The 18,048-nt window shown below is 37.2% G+C and overlaps 1 protein-coding gene across 1 annotated transcript in view; it reads left to right on the top strand.

Moving 5' to 3' along the window:
• The first annotated feature begins 760 nt into the window (after window positions 1–760).
• Window positions 761–18,048, top strand: part of gjd1b (gap junction protein delta 1b) — a 32,852-nt gene continuing 15,564 nt past the window's right edge. Inside the window, exon 1 of the mRNA XM_073817981.1 lies at window positions 761–1,626. Coding sequence (XP_073674082.1) covers window positions 1,556–1,626 — 71 coding nt within the window. The 5' untranslated portion in view covers window positions 761–1,555. The remainder of the gene's footprint in view (window positions 1,627–18,048) is intronic.

Genomic DNA, 18,048 nt, shown 5'->3' with positions numbered 1-18,048 from the left:
ATTGTATAAGTCTGCTCTGGTGTAAAATAGTTCAAATGTGCACGTTTCGCTGCTTTGTTGTGTAAAGGTGTTGTAAACCTGCTCTGTTATGTAAACATCATCTGTGCTGTAAAGCTGCTCTGTTTTATTGTAATTAAATTTTTTGAATCTCCTTTTCCACCTCCTTTTTGTCTTTAGATTATCAGTCTTCAACCTGTGTGTGAGTGTAAAAAAAAAAAACGCCAAAAGCCCATTATTTTGTCATGCTACACCTCTGTTTCCTCCTTTATATGTGAGAGACGGGGATTGGGATTTGCGATGAAAAGAGGAGTTTGGTTGGCTGTGTGGTGTTTGGATGAGAGGAAAGGAGAGGAGGGGTAGCATGAGGATTGCTCCCACTAATCCTCCGGACACACGCACAAGCCAGGTGCCCACGAGAGAGGCAGACAGAGAAAGAGGCTTGTAGAGTGAAAGGTGAATGAACAGGGTTAATTCAGAGAAGAACTGTTTAAATAAAGAGTGCCATCAGTTGGCGCCACTGCTTGAAGCAGCGACTCGTGCAACAATTCAAGAACACTGACTTGCATGTGTGTGTGTGTGTGTGTGTGTGTGTGTGTGTGTGTGAGAGAGAGAGAGAGAGAGGTGGGGGGAGGCGGCACACTTATCAGGAGTGACAGAGAGAACGTCAGGCGAACAGAGTGGAGGGAGGGAGAGGAAAGCAGAAAATGAGAGTGTGGCAAGACAGCGGCTCATAGTGACAGCAGGGGCAGAGGGAGGCAGAACGAGCGAGTGAGCTGGGGAAGAGAAAACTGACAGAGGGGGAAAAATGCAGGAAGGACACTGAAGCTGAGCTGGTGGAGGAGAAAGCAGGAGAATACAGCCAAGGCTAAATAGAATCATTAGGAAGCAACAGTGAGGAAGCAGAGAGAACGTGTGGAAATTGAGTGATTTGTCCAAATGGGTTTGAGATGTGCAACTGGCGGTGCTTAAATCGTAGCGTGGAGTGTGTTTGCGTGAGCGGGTCTGATTGTGCTACCAGTACTGCCTGGAAAACGTGCTTGGTGGATTATGAGAGATCAAGAAGAGGACGATTGTGTGTGTGTGTTAGAGAGTGTGTGTTTTTATTGGTGAACAAAAGGGCTAGGTGCAGCTTGTTTGTGAGTGTGCGTGTTTAGATGGGAAAAGCGTGCAGCTGGAGAGTTGCTTGAGGAAAGGGAAAGACAGTGCAGATAGTTGAAGCACTTGAGGATGCCAGGGCATTCAGGGACAAACCCAGCTCTCAGATATTGCACTCTCAATGTAACTGCCATCTGAGTACTTCAGACACAGCGAGGGAAAGCAAACCAAGAAACAGAGACTGTTAAAAGCAGATAAGGCGAAACCATGGGAGAATGTGTCATCTTGAGCCACCATCGGAACTATTTGTAGAACCAAAGGACCACCTCTGTTGCTGCTGACTACCTCAAAGGGTAAAGATACGAAGACTTTAGGGTTTCTTCGGAGGTCTACGTTGTGAAGGATCGGTGGGGGTCCATTATAGTGTCCAGTGATCCCTTGATGTCTTCAGCACCCAGCCATGGGAGAGTGGACCATTTTAGAGCGCCTCCTAGAGGCCGCTGTGCAGCAGCACTCTACAATGATTGGAAGGTAAGAAATGGAAAATCAATGCAATGATTTGTTCAATTTCTCAAAGAAATAATTAACCGCAACCTTTGATCAGGTTTTAATAATTGATTTTTAACGTTAAATGTGACCCTGGACCACAAAACTATACATAAGGGTAAATTTTATCATCTGAAATCATTTGAAAGCTGAATAGATAAGCTTTTCATTGATGTATGGTTTGTTAATATAGGACAATATTTGGCCGTGATAAAACTATTTGAACATCTGGAATCTGAGGGTGCAAAAAAAATAAAAAAATTGCCTTTAAAGTTGTCTAAATGAAGTTTTTAGCAATGCATATTAGTAATCAAAAATTAAGTTGTGATATACTTACAGTATGAAATTTACAAAATATATTCATCCTAATGATTTTTGGCATAAAAGAAAATGTATTGTTGGCTGTTGCTACAAATATGCCCATGCTATTTTTGGCTGGTTTTGTGGTCCAGGGACACAAACGCATTTTCCTCTCCCAGTTTAATATGCAAAGACAACTCCAAGTAAGAATTTCTGACAAGTACAGCCCAATATGTCAATTTCTGTGCCTTAGTTTGGGTCAGAATGTTTTAAACTCCTGGCAATTTGTATTTTAAAGTTTAATTTAAAATTTTGGTGAATTAGTGGTTAATTCATATGAATTGTGGTTTTCATGCTTTTTTTCCCCATAGAAAATGTACATTTTACATTCATATGAAATTATTTTGTAAAATAGCTATGTTTTCCCATGAGATCAGATTGTTAAAACCTGGACATGAATGTAACTTAAAATCATGTGGCTTATTAAGTAGTAATTAAGCAGTAATTACTACTTAATTAAGCAATGTGGTAAGTAATGTGAATTTTTTAAATAATTTTCACCTGGCAAATAATAAAACTGGAATGATAGAGTTTAACTGAACTGCGAAACAAAAGCACAGATTGTTCCAAAGGAACACATATAACGGTCTGAAAATAATCAATTTGAACAATTCCTGTGCAGTGGTTTTTAATGCTGTTCCTGGGGACCACAGCACTGCACATTTTGTCTTTTTTATCTGACACACCAAGGTAGGTTCATAAAGCTTTATACTATTGAGCTGATGATGTGATTCAGGTGCAATAGACATACAAAATCTACAGTTCCGTGGGTCCTCAGAACCAGGATTAAGAACCACTGCTGTATGATGGTATTGAGCCATAATGGTGGCTTATGGTGAAGAGAGAATGACCTCGTGGCTGAGCTTTTAGTTAATCCTGCGGGCACCGTGAGTGCCTATTGGTCAATCTCAAGCTTCAGTAGATCCAATGCTTGAACCACTGAAGCTTGTGAGACCTCAAGTGACATCGCCTGCTCTGGTGATGCTATTTTCTCTTCCAGTTTAGCCCCTCACATTCTCTTCTTCATTTGTAATTTGGACACAAATGTTCAGCCAGATTTAGCTTTTAAAAAAAGACGTTTTGTTTGATGCTTGTTAAAGCTACATGTGGTTTGAGCTGTCATTTTTTTTTATGTGCAGTGTTTTGTCCGCAGTGGCCTGTATCTCTAATGCAGTTTTCTCAAAATCACACTAATTAGTTTCAGTCTGTCATCTAAATTTATCTTGAAGGCAAACACTGTCAAGCAGTGTACATTAAGGCAGTCAGCCAGGAGACATGGGGTGTGAAATGGTATTAGACATCCAAACAGCCATCCACCGATGCTTAGCATTCAGGTTTTTTGGTGACTCACCTACTAACAGCACATCATTTATTATATGATTGTCATAGGTCACGACCATCCGAAGCTATGATGTAGTGGATGACTCTACATCATCCAGCAGGGTCTGGCTCATTGCTACACTAGACCCCAGAATACACACTAATTCCATGGCAACACATGCTTGAATTTGTCTTTCTCCAGTCCATTCACGAGACCAAAAGATAGGAGGTTGGCGTTTGCCATGTATTTCTTATGCCATTGTCAACTCTTGGTATCAATTTGGCTTGGTCAGACATTGAGCAACACTTTCATAGAGACGCCGTTAGGCTGAATATGAATGATTACCATGATCAGATCTCATTCACCAGTCACTGCCCCCACACTCACACTTCAGTGAGCGCAGGCTGCTTGGCAGCCAATGGTGAATTACACTACGCCTGACAGGGTATGCCTTAGTCTCAAGGGACTGTTTCATTCATTATGTTTGGCATTACTGAGGTGATGTGGGTAGTTTTCTGTGTTTTTCTAATGTGAGCTGTTACAAGGAGGTTAATGAATTAGTGTAATTACGCAGGGCGGTTGCCACAAAAAGGTTATTAGCGTTTCACGCAAGACTCGTTCTTTTGTGCTACGAACATGATTGATACCTGTATTTCTACTTTAAAAAGAGCCATAGGATGATAAAACAGGTGAAAAGCCATTTGGCTTTGAAGGAAGAATCTGAGACATATTTAGAGACCAAAATGTTGTAGAGACCTAAAGGTGTGCTTTTTTCCACACAGAACACCTTAACAACCATATAGCAATGACACTGCAATGTTTTTTTAAATCCTGCAGAATGTTAAAATTGTTTTAAAGTCATAAAGTAATATTGTGCAAGGAATTCTGGCCCTGTAAATCATGCTTTGTGTGAAAAGGATAATTGGTAATTCTACAAAGTTTAAGATTCATTTAATTAGGGGCCAAGCACCAAAGGTGCGAAGGCAACTATTGTATCCGTTGGCATTCTTATTCTTCTTCCATTTCCGTTTCTTCAGCTCTTGAGTCTATGGCAGCCCATAGAACTGCTTGCGGGAAAGTTGTGAATTTTGGCATACTGGTAGAGGACAGTCTCAACGTTAACCACAGCAAATTTGGAGTCTCTAATTCAAACTCTCTAGCGCCACCACTTGTCCAAAATTTCACTCAAGTTTATGCTAATAACTTTTTAACCGTAAGGCACAGAATTCTTCAGAAGTCGAATGAAGTCTAAAATTCAAAAGGTTTGAGTTTTTTTTCTATTTTTAATAGTTCCTAAAAACCTACTTTTTCGAACTCGTCCTAGACGGTTTGTCTGATTTTCACTAAAATTGGCTCAGACCATCTTCAGACTATGATGGCAAAAAGTTATGGAATTTAAATTTATTAGTCAAACTGTTCTCAAAAAACACGCAAACGAATTCTACGAAAAGCATGCAAAAATGGATGAGGCTATATCTCTGCAATGATTTGGCTTATTCAGAACAAACTTGGTGTGTGTTATAACAAGCATAACCTGAGGCTACCTGCACTGTTTCGGAACAGTGCCACCTAGTGGTCAGGAGATATGAAAAATTTATATTTTAGCCTACAACTTCTGAATTGTTTGGCTAAAAATCACAAAACTTTAGATTCGGAGTATCATGCAGTCGAATTATACTTAATTTTCCCATGTCAGCCATGTTGGGCATCGGTCATTTTGAATTTTGTAGTAAAATGCTATATTTTACACATTGACATATCATTACAAAACTCAGTATGGGTCATCAGCACGATGCCCTGAAGGAGCCTGAGAAGTTTCGAGCCAGCGCCACATAGTGGCAAAATCAAATATTCACATGCTTATAACTTTGGGTGTGGTCAACTTATTTTTACAGGAGTCTCCTTTTTAGACTCCTGAATCCTTGACGAGTCCAGTGATACCAAAGATGCCAGGTTTTGCCTTATGGTTTGTGCAACGTTGCATTTTAGCATTTAAAAAGCATTTGCCAATATCCTAGAAACCGTTACTCCTATCAACACGAAACCACCATAGGAAGTTCGGGGAAAAAAATACTAATGTCCAATTGCCAAATTTTTATACCAAGTGGCAAAAAATTCAAACAAAGTCAGCCATTGGTCATTTTTCCTCTTCTCATATAGTAAAAAGTCTATAACTCCAAAACAAAATGAGATTTCTCACCCAATTTTACATATTTATGGGCACACTCTAAGGACACATAGCAAATTTGGTGGGATTGTGCCTTGGTGGCGCTATAATTGAACAAAACACGAAATTGCCATTGACTACAATAGAGTGTTATGATATAAAATGCTACATTTTTACCAATGCATTGATGTACCATTATAAAACGTTGTATGTACCATCGAGACAATGACCTGAAAGTACTCAAAACGTTTTCAGACAGTGCCACCTTGTGGTCAAAAGTGATAATCGATTAAATTGTATTACTAGTGGCTGTTTTTATGATTTTTCACCCATTTTGACTAAGATCACATTAAAATGGCTTGAATTACTCATTGCTGCACTTGTTCTGATGCTTCCCCTGCCTAGTGCTTGGCCCCGTAAATGCTTCTTGCAGCTATGTTTTGAAACTGTTTTTGTTCATCTTGTAGAACACAAGAGAGCACAGACTGCCTCATGCAACAAAAGACAATGCATGTTTCACAAACCTTAGTGGGGCATGATGGGTACTAGCATGCATCATTAGATATTAAACACATCATGATGATACCTTGTTTGTTACGAATGTGCTTGCCACTCACGTTTTTAGAAAATGTACAAATTCAGTTCATGTAATTACAAGAGCTTCAGATATATTTATAGCCTTTGAGCCATATCTAATAAATCCTCTCATAATTAACTGCTAATTTATTTTGCAGTACTTCAAAATTTATTGCAGACATTTTTCAATTAAATTCTCATTTATGGAAGGGAGCTGTGGATGTGGGCAACTGGTATTTGTTCTAAACAGCTCTGTATTATTTACAAGCTATTATTTATCTTGAATAGGACACCGTAAGATGCAGTTCAAGATGAATATTTATGGATACAGTGTAAGAAATGTTTTTGTCAGATAATGTAAAATGCTATTCACGTGGTGACATCAAATTGAACTTATCAAGGGAAAAACATTTTTCAATAAGATTGGCATAGTACACTACGTTACACCAATAAAATGTTATTTTATTAATTTCTAAAAGCAAAACCAGATAGAAATAACCCTGTAGGGTAACAACCGCACAGTTTCATTTACAGTGTAAATCCATCATACATAGATTCCGTATGATTGTAATTCAAATTGAATTTTAGAGTTTTTAATTTATTTGAATTTATTTATTTAGTGGTTGAATTTATATAGACCTGAAATAATCAACATATTAAACAATCATACAAGTATTGTTAGCTGCAGCCCTAATTTGATATATACGGAAAAATGGTGCATACAAATGGCGTACATGCATGTGTATGAGTTGGTAAGTTGGTAAATATAATTTAGCTAGTACTAAGTCAGCTTGAATATGTATTTAGGGCAAATTCCATGGCATTTTTTTAATTCTTGGAGGAGACACTACTGTACAGTCATTCCCAACAAAAGCAACTGAATCCCGTCACAAATGGAAAGGATCACAAAATATGAGACAGCAATGCCCTGAAACCCTACCCACCACATTCCCTCACTTCAATTGTTCAGCACTACAGAGTGAGTTGGGCAGAGAGATGCTCACTTTTGAATAGGGTATTTATAGCTGCACAGATTTATGGGTATCATGTGTGCTTCTTGATGTGTATCCGTATGTATTTTTAGAAACTGACACCTTAATCACAGTGGATTTGACTTTCCATTTCGCATATCCATCACACCATCCAGTCATATGTGACTGCTCAGTCATTCTTTCATACCATATAATTTCTATACATATTTAAACATCCATTTACAGATTCATTACAGCTCTATTCACTCACACACTCACACACACACACACACACACGCACTTGTGCGTGACTTGACTCACACTGTGACTTCCTGAACCACAGGCTGTTGGCTGTCAGCCGTCCTGCTTTTCCAGTCTCTCTCAGCCCTTCATCCACGTTTTTATCTCTTTGTCGCTTTTAGCCCTTGGATTATATCGGTTATGTATTTGAATTTGTGCAGAAAAATACAGTGAAGCCTCAGAGGAGATGTGTTACGACACACACTTCCAAATCTTCAATCCGTTTGCCACTCAACATCAACATAGATTTCATCCAGATTAGACAGTAAAATGTATATTGTTGACACAATTGTCTTCAATCTCTGTTACAGCAAGATTATACACAGGAAAGACAGACGTTATGGCAGAGCTTGATTACTGATTCAAAGGAAGGCTAGAGTAAAATGAGAGGCATTTACCACAAAAGAAAAAGAGAAAAATAACTCTAGCGCATATAGAAAAGTGTCTTTTGTATGTACAAGCTCAAGATGTTAAAGGAGAAGTTTACCTCTAGAACAATAATTTACAGATAATGCACTCACCCCTTTGTCATTCAAAATCTTCATGTCTTTCTTTCTTCAGTTGTAAAGAAATTATGTTTTTTGGGGAAAATATTTCAGGGTTTCTCTCCATATAGTGGATCTCTATGGTGCCCCCGAGTTTGAACTTCCAAATGCAGTTTAAATGTGGCTTTAAAGGACTCTAAACAATCCCAGCCGAGGAAGAAGGGTTTTATTCTAGCAAAAGTATTGGTTATTTACTAAAAAAAATTGAGAGTTTATACTTTTTAATGCTCAAATGCTCATCTTTTCTAGCTCTGCGTGTACTCTGTGTATTCCGGTTCAAGACAGTTAGGGTAGGTCAAAAAACTCCCATCTCATTTTCTTCTCCAACTTCAAAATCACCCTACATCGCTGTTTTACCTATTTTTGTAAAGGGCATTTGATCTTCTTTGCACGTTTACTTTGTAAACACTGGGTCAGTACTTCTGCAGCGATGTTGGACAATTTTAAAGTTGGAGGAGAAAATAGGATGGGAGTTTTTCGACCTACCCCAACTGTCTTGAACCGGAATACACAAAGCTGACGCAGAGCTAGATAAGATGAGCATTTGAGGTTAAAAAGTATTAGGGGTGGGCACAGATTAATTTTTTTAATCTAGATTAATCTAGATTAAATCTTGGAATTAATCTAGATTAATCTAGATTAAAATGGCTAATTTGAATTCTGATGAAGGCATTCAGAATATGTGTGCTACCCAAGGGGCAACCTCCCGCTCTCTCTATTGAAACCAACACGGAAGTGTCTTAAAATGCAATTCATCGACTGGCCGCTTGAGGCTGGCTGCAAAAGAGAGTCAGTCCCATTGACTCCCCATGTTAAAATGCCCAACTTTACAGCAGAAAAAAGTATGTTTACAGCCTGGTTCAAAAAATGGTTTTGGTCTATATAGCTAGTTTTGCCCTTCATGTCAACTGTGAGGGGGGTGAATTTTTTTATAACTCATCCGTTTAAGTTATATTAAGCCTTAAAGTTCAGCATAATTAAGGGCGTGGCCACTTGAGTGACAGAGGGATTGCCGCTGCTGTCGCCACTGTCGCGCTAGGCGGGCGTGGTTTCAGCAACCAGCTCCACCCACGTCCCGCCTTTTTGCCCATTTTTGATTATCCGGGAGTGACGCGCGGTGACGCGTTTCCAAGATGGCGACTGCCGAATCCCGCCCACAAAAGGCTTCAAAATAGCGCTTCAGAATCCTACGGGTGACGTCACGGATACTACGTCCATATTTTTTACAGTCTATGGTGCTACCCAAATAATGACTAAAAGTAAGTCTTTGAGAACGGGCCAGGTGGCGCATTAGACCAGGCGCTCATCTCCTGTTTCCAAAATGCATCACAAATTGCTTGACAATTGCATTTACAACACAATTACCTATACAAACTTGTGTAACCAAGTACTTCTGCGCAAAAGGCTGCACGACGTGCGCGTTGCCGTTAAATACACAGACGCGCACGGGCATGGATATCAGCGTGCGTAGTCTTCCATTAAACTGCGTTGCTTTTAGAAGCGTCAATTCTGTTGTTGCATATAGTTTAATGTCTTTATTTCGGGATTATCAAAGTAAATTATAACTCAAACTTGAGATTTTACTGGGGCACGTGCCCCAGTAAAAAGGGTCTAGCAACGCACCTGCCCTGAAGCGGCTTCATAGCTGCATCCATGTTTGCACGTCTCATTTGATGTGGTAATTTCACAGAAGTTGAAGACTCGTTCTCGCCCCCTACAGTGCAATTCGACTAGGTATACGTCATCGGCGCTAAAATATCAAGGTGAAAGTCATCATAGCTTACGTAGTTTAGACCCAGCTCCCAACCCAACTTTGAGAATAGATTAACGGCGATATTTTTTTTATCGCCCGATAAGAGTCTCACGTTAACGCAGCACGTTAACGCCGATAACGGCCCACCACTAAAAAGTATACAAAATGTCAATTTGTTTAGAAAAAAAACAATCGATTCGCCAGACCCTTCTTCCTTGACTGGGATCGTTTAGAGCCCTTTGAAGCTGCATTTAAACTGCATTTTGGAGGTTCAAACTCAGAGGCACCATAGATGTCCACTTTATGTAGAGAAATCCTAAAATGACATCCTGAAAAACTATTTCTTTATGACTGAAGAAAGAAAGACATGAACATCTTGGATGACAAGGGGGTGAGTAAATTATCTGTACATTTTTGTTGTGGAAGTGAACTTCTCCTTTAAAATATAGTTCACACAAAAATGAAAATTCTGTCATCATTTACATATCCTCATGTATTTCCATACCCATATGACTCTGCCTTCTGCCGAACACGAAAGATGTTAAATATCAAAAATGTTGGTACCAAACAGTTTTGGTGATCACTGAAATGAAGGGAGTTAGGGGGACTGTGTTTTCAATTTCAAATTAAGTCCCAAAACACTAACTTTAAATATGTGCAAATGAGATTTTAAAAAAAGTACATTTAATTAATACTAAACATAATAATATGACATCTTTACATTGCAGAGTTAAATAAACTATGTACAAAAACAGGCGAGCTTTGCCTCTCCTCAGTATCAAAGAGGGAATTGATGTGGCTTTAGTTCCATGTAAGTGAAATTGGTAAACCTGAAACGGTTACATTTAAAGGGAAATGGTTCTCTAAAAACCCATACCACTCTAGAAGTGGCTAGTGTGCTGAGTTCAAAGTGTAAAGCTTTATGTTGAATGGTACCACATCACCTAAAATGTGTTCATGGAAATATTCTGCCAACACAGTCATAATAAAGAAGACAATATAACTTTTACAGTCAGATTTTGAAGTTGAGGTGTGTAGCAGTTTGTGGGATCTGGGATGACATCTAACTGCCTCCCCTGAACAAATAAAGCATAAATCAGTGTCTTATTGCTCTGAACCACATCAAAATCTCAAGCTGCTCATGGAAGATGAATTAAGAACGTCTCCTCTGAGGACAGGAGACACACATGATGGTTGTCAGATTTAATATACCACAAAACGAGGAACGATTGTGTGTACATTTACAGTACGTCCCACAGGAGTGAGTCTAAACAACTGTAAAATCAAAAGAAACATGCTTTACAGACAACTAACCATTACACACATGCACACACTGACTGTATAACACCACAAACAAAGTCTTCATGTAGCTGTTTTCACACAAAACGAAAACAAACACATAGATTCATCATCCACCGCGCACAGACATACGCACACACATGCACACCAACAGAGGCGCCTGTACCAACAGTATGTCACCATTTACTAACACATCATATTTGTGAGGCAAGCGTTCTTTCAGGGGCACGTCAGCCTCCTGTTGCACTATACGTAATTTAACAAGTATGCACACACTTACACGTTTACATATGTGGCAGTCGTGTAGGAGGGCTGGCATAAATATTTCTCCATAGCAACAATCCCATTCACCCATCATACTTAACACTTCATTCAGATGTTTCTACTAAAATAAAAATAGCAGATGAAAAAAATGACATACAGAATGAGTATAACATATAGTTACAATTTATTTCAATAGTCTACTTTTAACATTCTACTAACTATAAGTAACTTTGTAACTACATGTCACCTAACGCTCATTAGAGTATTAGAAGACTGTTAGATTAGGCTTAGTTGATATGTAGTTGCAAAGTTATTATAGTCAGTAGAATGTATTTTGGGTTAAGGTTAGGGTTAGGCATGGCATTTTTACTGTCTCACAAGATAAAAATGAATAGAATTAATATTGCTGTCATTTAAAATTATCAAATTAAAATTAAAGTTATTCACATTTTTATTTATTTATTTTAAGCCAAATGTTTAAAGTGCTCTATGGTGTGACTTTCTCAAGCATTTAAAAATAAATTAAAAATAAAAGCATATCAAAGTTAATAAATACTTCCGGCATTTTAGTAAATGGCAATCATTTTTTTTCATCCATATATTTCTGAAAGTGTAGGAACTTGATACATTTTGTCTCTGAAAACCATGTTGTATGGTGTGACACCATATACTGGTTCTGTACTGTTATAAAGCGTCATGAAAAAAAGTATAAAATGTGATCATTTGTTCTTGAAACAGAAAGAATTGAGGTAGAGAAATTAATGGAAGCAAGTGGACATGGAAATATAGAGAGAAAATTAACAGGGATCCACCAGAAGGCAGGAGATCCTAAGAGAAAAAGATTCCTTAAAAAGAGTAACATAGTTCATTCACTCACAGCTTAACGAATATAGTTTGAATATCAGTAATATTTATCTGTGCCGCACATGCATCAGTTTTGAAGGGATGACAGCAAGGTTTCTCTTGTTGTCAAAGTTTGTCTTGAAATTGTCCAACAAATCATGGGGGGAAAAATTATGTTACTTATAATTTCCTATTAAATAACACTATATGAAAATAAGTGTCTAACAATAAAGATGAATCTCTCTCATGCTATTTGTTTATTAATAAGAGTTTTTTTTCTTTCTTAATTTTTGCTACGTCACACCATAGGACACATTTACGGTACAGTTCAGTTAAAATAAAAAAATAAAAAAAACACAATAAAAGAATTGACAAAGTTAGTGATCCTTTCTATTTTCCTCAAAGATCAGACTTCACACTACATATGCATTTCTTCTTCAAACTTGGTATTTTATATAAAAAAGGCATTTTTACTGCCTATTTGTCAACTACCCACTTGACAAATAGGCAGTATACCCACTATACTTACTGTAAAAGTCTTATTTTACTCTCCATTTTTAGATATATTTTTGTTCAATAATATTTTGGATTATAATTTAGAATTTTCAATGGGGTTTTATGATACTATGCTATATTTATACAATTTTTATAAGCAGTCTTTTTTGACCGTGGAGGTACCAAGTGTTACTTTTTCGGCCCTATTAACACATATATATACATTATATATATATATATATATATATATATATATATATATATATATATATATATATATATATAGTGTTCACATAGCTAATCACCAAATAAAAACCAAATGTCCTCTCATTCTGATAAAACAACACATTTTTTAAATTTCTAAATGTAACGTTTTTTTAAGAGGCCCAGAGCTGTGCTTATCTTTGTGCTGTTTAAGAAGAAACAATTAAGATGCTACTAAAAATTAATTTGTAACACATGTACAAAAATGTACAAACATCATCTTGGTTTTATTAAATCTGTACTGACATATTTCTGAACCATGGGTTGATCATGGGTTGTTAATGATCTTGACGACGAGAGAGATAAAACTAGACTAGACTAGGTTTGATAATGTAGTAAATAATGCAGTTGAAAGTGAAGGAATCAGTTAACTATTTTCTATTGGAACTGTAATATGGCATTGGTTTCTTCATGTGGCTGTTCCTGTGATCTTTACCACTCTAACCTTCTTAACCTTAATCTTAACCACTCTAACCTTCCCTCATAGGATCAATATTAGTATTGAAACCCTGCTTTGAAAAATCTCTAACTGGTGTTAGCCTCATTAGATTTGGACAGACATACTGTGTGTTCCATTCAAGCTGAAGGGCCACTCAAAGGTGGACTGTAAACTCTGCAAAAAATGTAAACCACTAACTATGCTGAAATGCAGATGTACATGGCTCATCCAAGGAGATTGTAAGCAACTTTTAGGTAAATAAAATGCACCAGTAAGTTGTACACATCAGATAATCGTAGGAAGAGTGTATTCCCCTCAGTTTAGTTGTTAAGAGTGAATTCTTTGTAGACAATTACATGTCTTCAAAGCTAACAGTAGACTGTTATTTTATTTTCTTGTACATCATCATCCAAGCATTAGGGAGAGGAATGCTTTTAGTCATTCAGTCAGAAGTCAGAGACATCAAGTACAAATATCTCGCAATACAGCCACAGTCTAGGGAGGATGTGACTTCACAGTGTGAGATGAGTGCGTAAGATGTGCGTAAACCCTGTATAATTGCACTCAGTGACACACAAACGGAGCATACATAAGCATAGAAGTGTAATCCTAAGGGATGCTGTTTTTCAGACCAGCAGAATTAAAACAATAAAGGTTGAGAGAGAAAAACATTGCAAACCTTGGCAGAATTCAGGTTATGCAATGTACCATAAAGATTCACTGACGCTTCACCTAAATGACCTGCAAAAGATGATCACTCAACACAAATCTTTTTGAGTACAAGATAAAAATTGACCCAGAACACTCAGTGGTCACTTCCTGTTGCTGACTCGTGGCTGCGTGCATGTGCATGTGTGTCACGCAGAATTCTGGAAGTCAGTGCGGGGAAACGGATGGTTGTCCTGGCACAAAACCTTGCACAGAGACCTTCCTCTCCTCTGTTTCTCCTCTGTCCTTCTGCTAAGAGAGGAGAGATATGGAGCTTAGCCATCCTCTCTAGGGCATGTGGGTCGCTGCTGGGTGTGTGAAAGGAAGTCCCTTACAAAAATGCTGTGATGATACCCTGGTACTTTGGTGTAACCATGGCACGAAGAGTTCAGTCTAAAAATAGGGAAACGCCATTTTAATGTGATTTTTTTTTTTTTTTTGGGTGAGTGAAGCAGAATACAGAGGTGGGCAAGGAGGAAATATCTTGAGATGTTTTTATTGCAGTATTGTTTGAATTACATTACATAAGTTAGGGCGAGTGTTTGCTGATTTGATTGAAATAGGGTGTGAGGATAAGCAAGGCTTTGTGCAAAAATGCCTTCCAATGCAATTTTTGGTCATACTTTATTTTAATGGAATTTAAACTATTAATTTACTATTAACTATGACTTTTGCCTTATGAATAGTTTAGGGGTAGGATTAAGTAATCTAAAATATAGTCATGCAGAATAAGGCATTAATATGTGCATTTAAAGTACTAATCAACTGCCAATATTTTAGTGATAAGCATGTTAGTTAAAAGTGAAAAATGGTCCTTAAACTAAAGTGTTATCCAATTTTCTTCTTTTTACACAATAAAATAGCAATACAACAGGTTCTTGATTCTTTAGCTACAAAGTTTTTTAACATATTTTTTTTTTCCAAAGCATACAGTTGATAGTTAATAGTACAGGCAATATACTGCTTTATTTATGCCCAAAATTATATGAAAGCTCCAAGTACCATTTACAGCATGCTTTCATAAATCTACTATTTAAAATTTTAGAATTTAAAACACATACATAATGTACATATATAATGTGTGCAATTATTTGCTATTTTAAAATTAATAATGGATTTATGTTAACAAAGAAGGTACATTTTATTATTATTGCAAGGTTACAACATTTTGGTGAACATTCGAAGGTGACCTTTAGCCTTCAGGTCACATGCACATCTGTGACCCTGAACCACAAAACCAGTCTTAAGTAGCAATAGCCAAAAATACATTGTATGGATCAAAATGATTGATTTTTCTTTTATGCCAAAAATCATTAGGATATTAAGTAAAGATCATGTTCCAGGAAGATATTTTTTTTTAAATCTCCTATCGTAAATATATCAAAACTTAATTTTTGATTAGTAATATGCATTGCTAAGAACTCAATATTTAGATTTTTTTGCACCCTCAGATTCCAAATCACTATGATTGAAAAAAGTGGCAAAATGTGTGGAAATGCCGAAATGTTACTGTTAACAGTGTTCAGAAGGTATTTAGGTCTTAAAAGTCATCTAGTTTCTATATAGGGCCAGATTTATCAAACAGGGCAAATAAGCATTAGAGCGCAATTTCATAAAAACAATGCACACAACAGACACAACCAGAAAATTTCCATAATGACAGCGCAATCTACCAAAAGCAGCGCAAATTACTGCTTGCTTTAAGACATGCTTTTTTTGGCCGTTAAATAATGGCGCAAATACCAGTAATTTGATGAGCGCAAACGTTAGTAAATCACGTTGCGTGATTCATTTTAATACTCTCCTCCCATAAATTTTGTGTCTGAAAGGGAAACTCCTACAAATGCATATTCAATGAGGTTAGGCGCAAAAATAATTGTGTCCATGCCTTTTCAGTGCTAATTCTTCACTGCGCATCTTTCTTAAATCCTGACAGTACTATTTTAATGCCAAAAGACAGTTAGCGCTAGCGCAAGTTGTTAGTAAATCTGGCCTATAGATCAATTCATAGTAGACGTCAGAGTTACGTCACTTGCAGCTGCGCTCGCATAGTGATGGCAGAAAAACACTGGTAACATGTGGAGGAAAACTGTAAAAATCCAAAGAATAAGAGGAAAAAAAATGTTGTGCCTTTTGATGCCAGAATCAAAATGCAAATCATTTTTATAGAATACTATCATCAAAGATGCCATTTGAAGTTAAACGCAGACGTATAAATGGACAGGCTATGGATGGAAACTGCCATGATACTCTACTTTTAAAGCATAAATTTGATTTAAACAATATCTCTACATATTCACGTATGCTGTTCATAGGGGATGCATTGTATTAGTCCTACAGTTACAGCATGACATGTTATTTTATTAACACCATTAATATTTTACACAACATGGCCTTTATCGGAGTGTCTATTCACACTAAGTGCAAATAGCCCGCCTTGTTGGCAGAGGCTATTTACATGAACTCCACCCATCAATGTGTGATTGGATAGTCAACACTAAAAAATTGATTGTCTGCTCCAGTGGTGCAGAGGATAAATTGTGTGTTTCACTCTTTTCGACGCGACTGATCTGGGTTCGAATCCCCCTTCTGGCAAACTTTTTTTCTCCATTTTCAAATCTCATTTATTTTCATAATTGAAAAGTTGAAAATAAAGTATCGTTTAGGGTTAGGGTAGGTGTAGGGAGGGCTTAATGTCCCAATAAGGCAGTACCATTTAATAAATTTAATTAAAACTATAATTTACACTCAGTACGCAATTACTGCATACTGTTTTAATGTACTACAATACTGAGGTGCAGAAAATTGCATCTATTTGCAATAAGTAATTTAAATATCAGAAAAAAAAACTTGCACTTACAAGTTTATATCTCCTAGTTCGGACTTTATAACTCAATTTAACTCAATAATAGTAAGTTTGTCAATTCTTTGGGGAAAAAAGCTAGAGCCGAGGGGAAAAGAGAAAATGACGAGTTGTTTTTCTTATCAGAATTGCGAGATTTAATTTCGGAATTTCAAGAATAATGTCAGAATTTTAAATATAAACTCAAATTTACCTTTTTAATCTTTTATTCTATGGCTCCATAGACTGCTACTTGAAAACCGTCATTTTCTGCAATCAGATAAGCTCCACCCACAAAAAAACATCATCACTGTTTGCAAACATTAACTGGTCTATAGTCTTTATTTGCACATATGGCAAATCCAATCCATACTGTCATATTTGCAGTATGTTACTGGTTAAATTGTAGCAAGCAAGTAGTAATTTGTACTGAAATACTTATTAGAAATAACACGGTTCCCAACCTGTGTATAAAATGCAGTTATACAACCATATATTATGCATACAGATATTTGTATATGCGTTACATTTTTAAGGCCTCAGAGAAGTAGGAGCAGGATGAAAAATCTAAAGCTATGCGTGAAGAAAAAAGAAAAAGAAAAAAGATCCCAGTCACACTTCACAGTCCACAGCTTAGCTGAAAATGCCACAAGCTAGAAGTGCACTGGAACATGAGCTTTCAGATTTCATCGATTCAACCAATAAAATGACAAAAGTAGAGACAGTCATTTTTCCTTATCTTCTCCATTTTTTCTTGTTTCCTCTCCGCTCTTAGAAACAGAAAGAACTGTGTGAAACTGAACTATGGTTTGTTGCATTAGTAAGAATGCATGTCAAAACATCCTGTTTCTTTGTGCCTCTTAGCTCCTTTATGTTTTCTTAATCAGAGTCATCAGCATGCCAGGGTAATTGCTGCTATCAGAGGCAGTGAAATAGCACACTGCTAGAGCCAAAATAGAGTCTGAATAGACTGCGACTTCTCAATATAGCAGGTTCTTATCACATAATGGAGCGAAAATCACTCTCTCACTCGCCTTTCCCTTGTTCTCTCCAGCTTTCTGCCCTGTGTTGTTGCCGTGGTAACAGGCATCGGGAGGCAGAATGATGCTGTGGGTACCATTGATGGGGGGAGTTTTGGGGGGTTCTCTCCCTCATGGACCGAGCGCCTTTACGCCTCCTTACTACCAAAACATACAGACAGTTAGTCAGTGGCATAAAGACCAGTGGTAGAGACACTTGATATCTAGTGGCATGTCTTTT

Source organism: Garra rufa, chromosome 14, assembly GCF_049309525.1.
Source record: "Garra rufa chromosome 14, GarRuf1.0, whole genome shotgun sequence".
Taxonomy (NCBI): Eukaryota; Metazoa; Chordata; class Actinopteri; order Cypriniformes; family Cyprinidae; genus Garra; species Garra rufa.
Note: the sequence above shows the minus strand (reverse complement) of the source record. Positions and strands in the feature narration are given on the sequence as shown.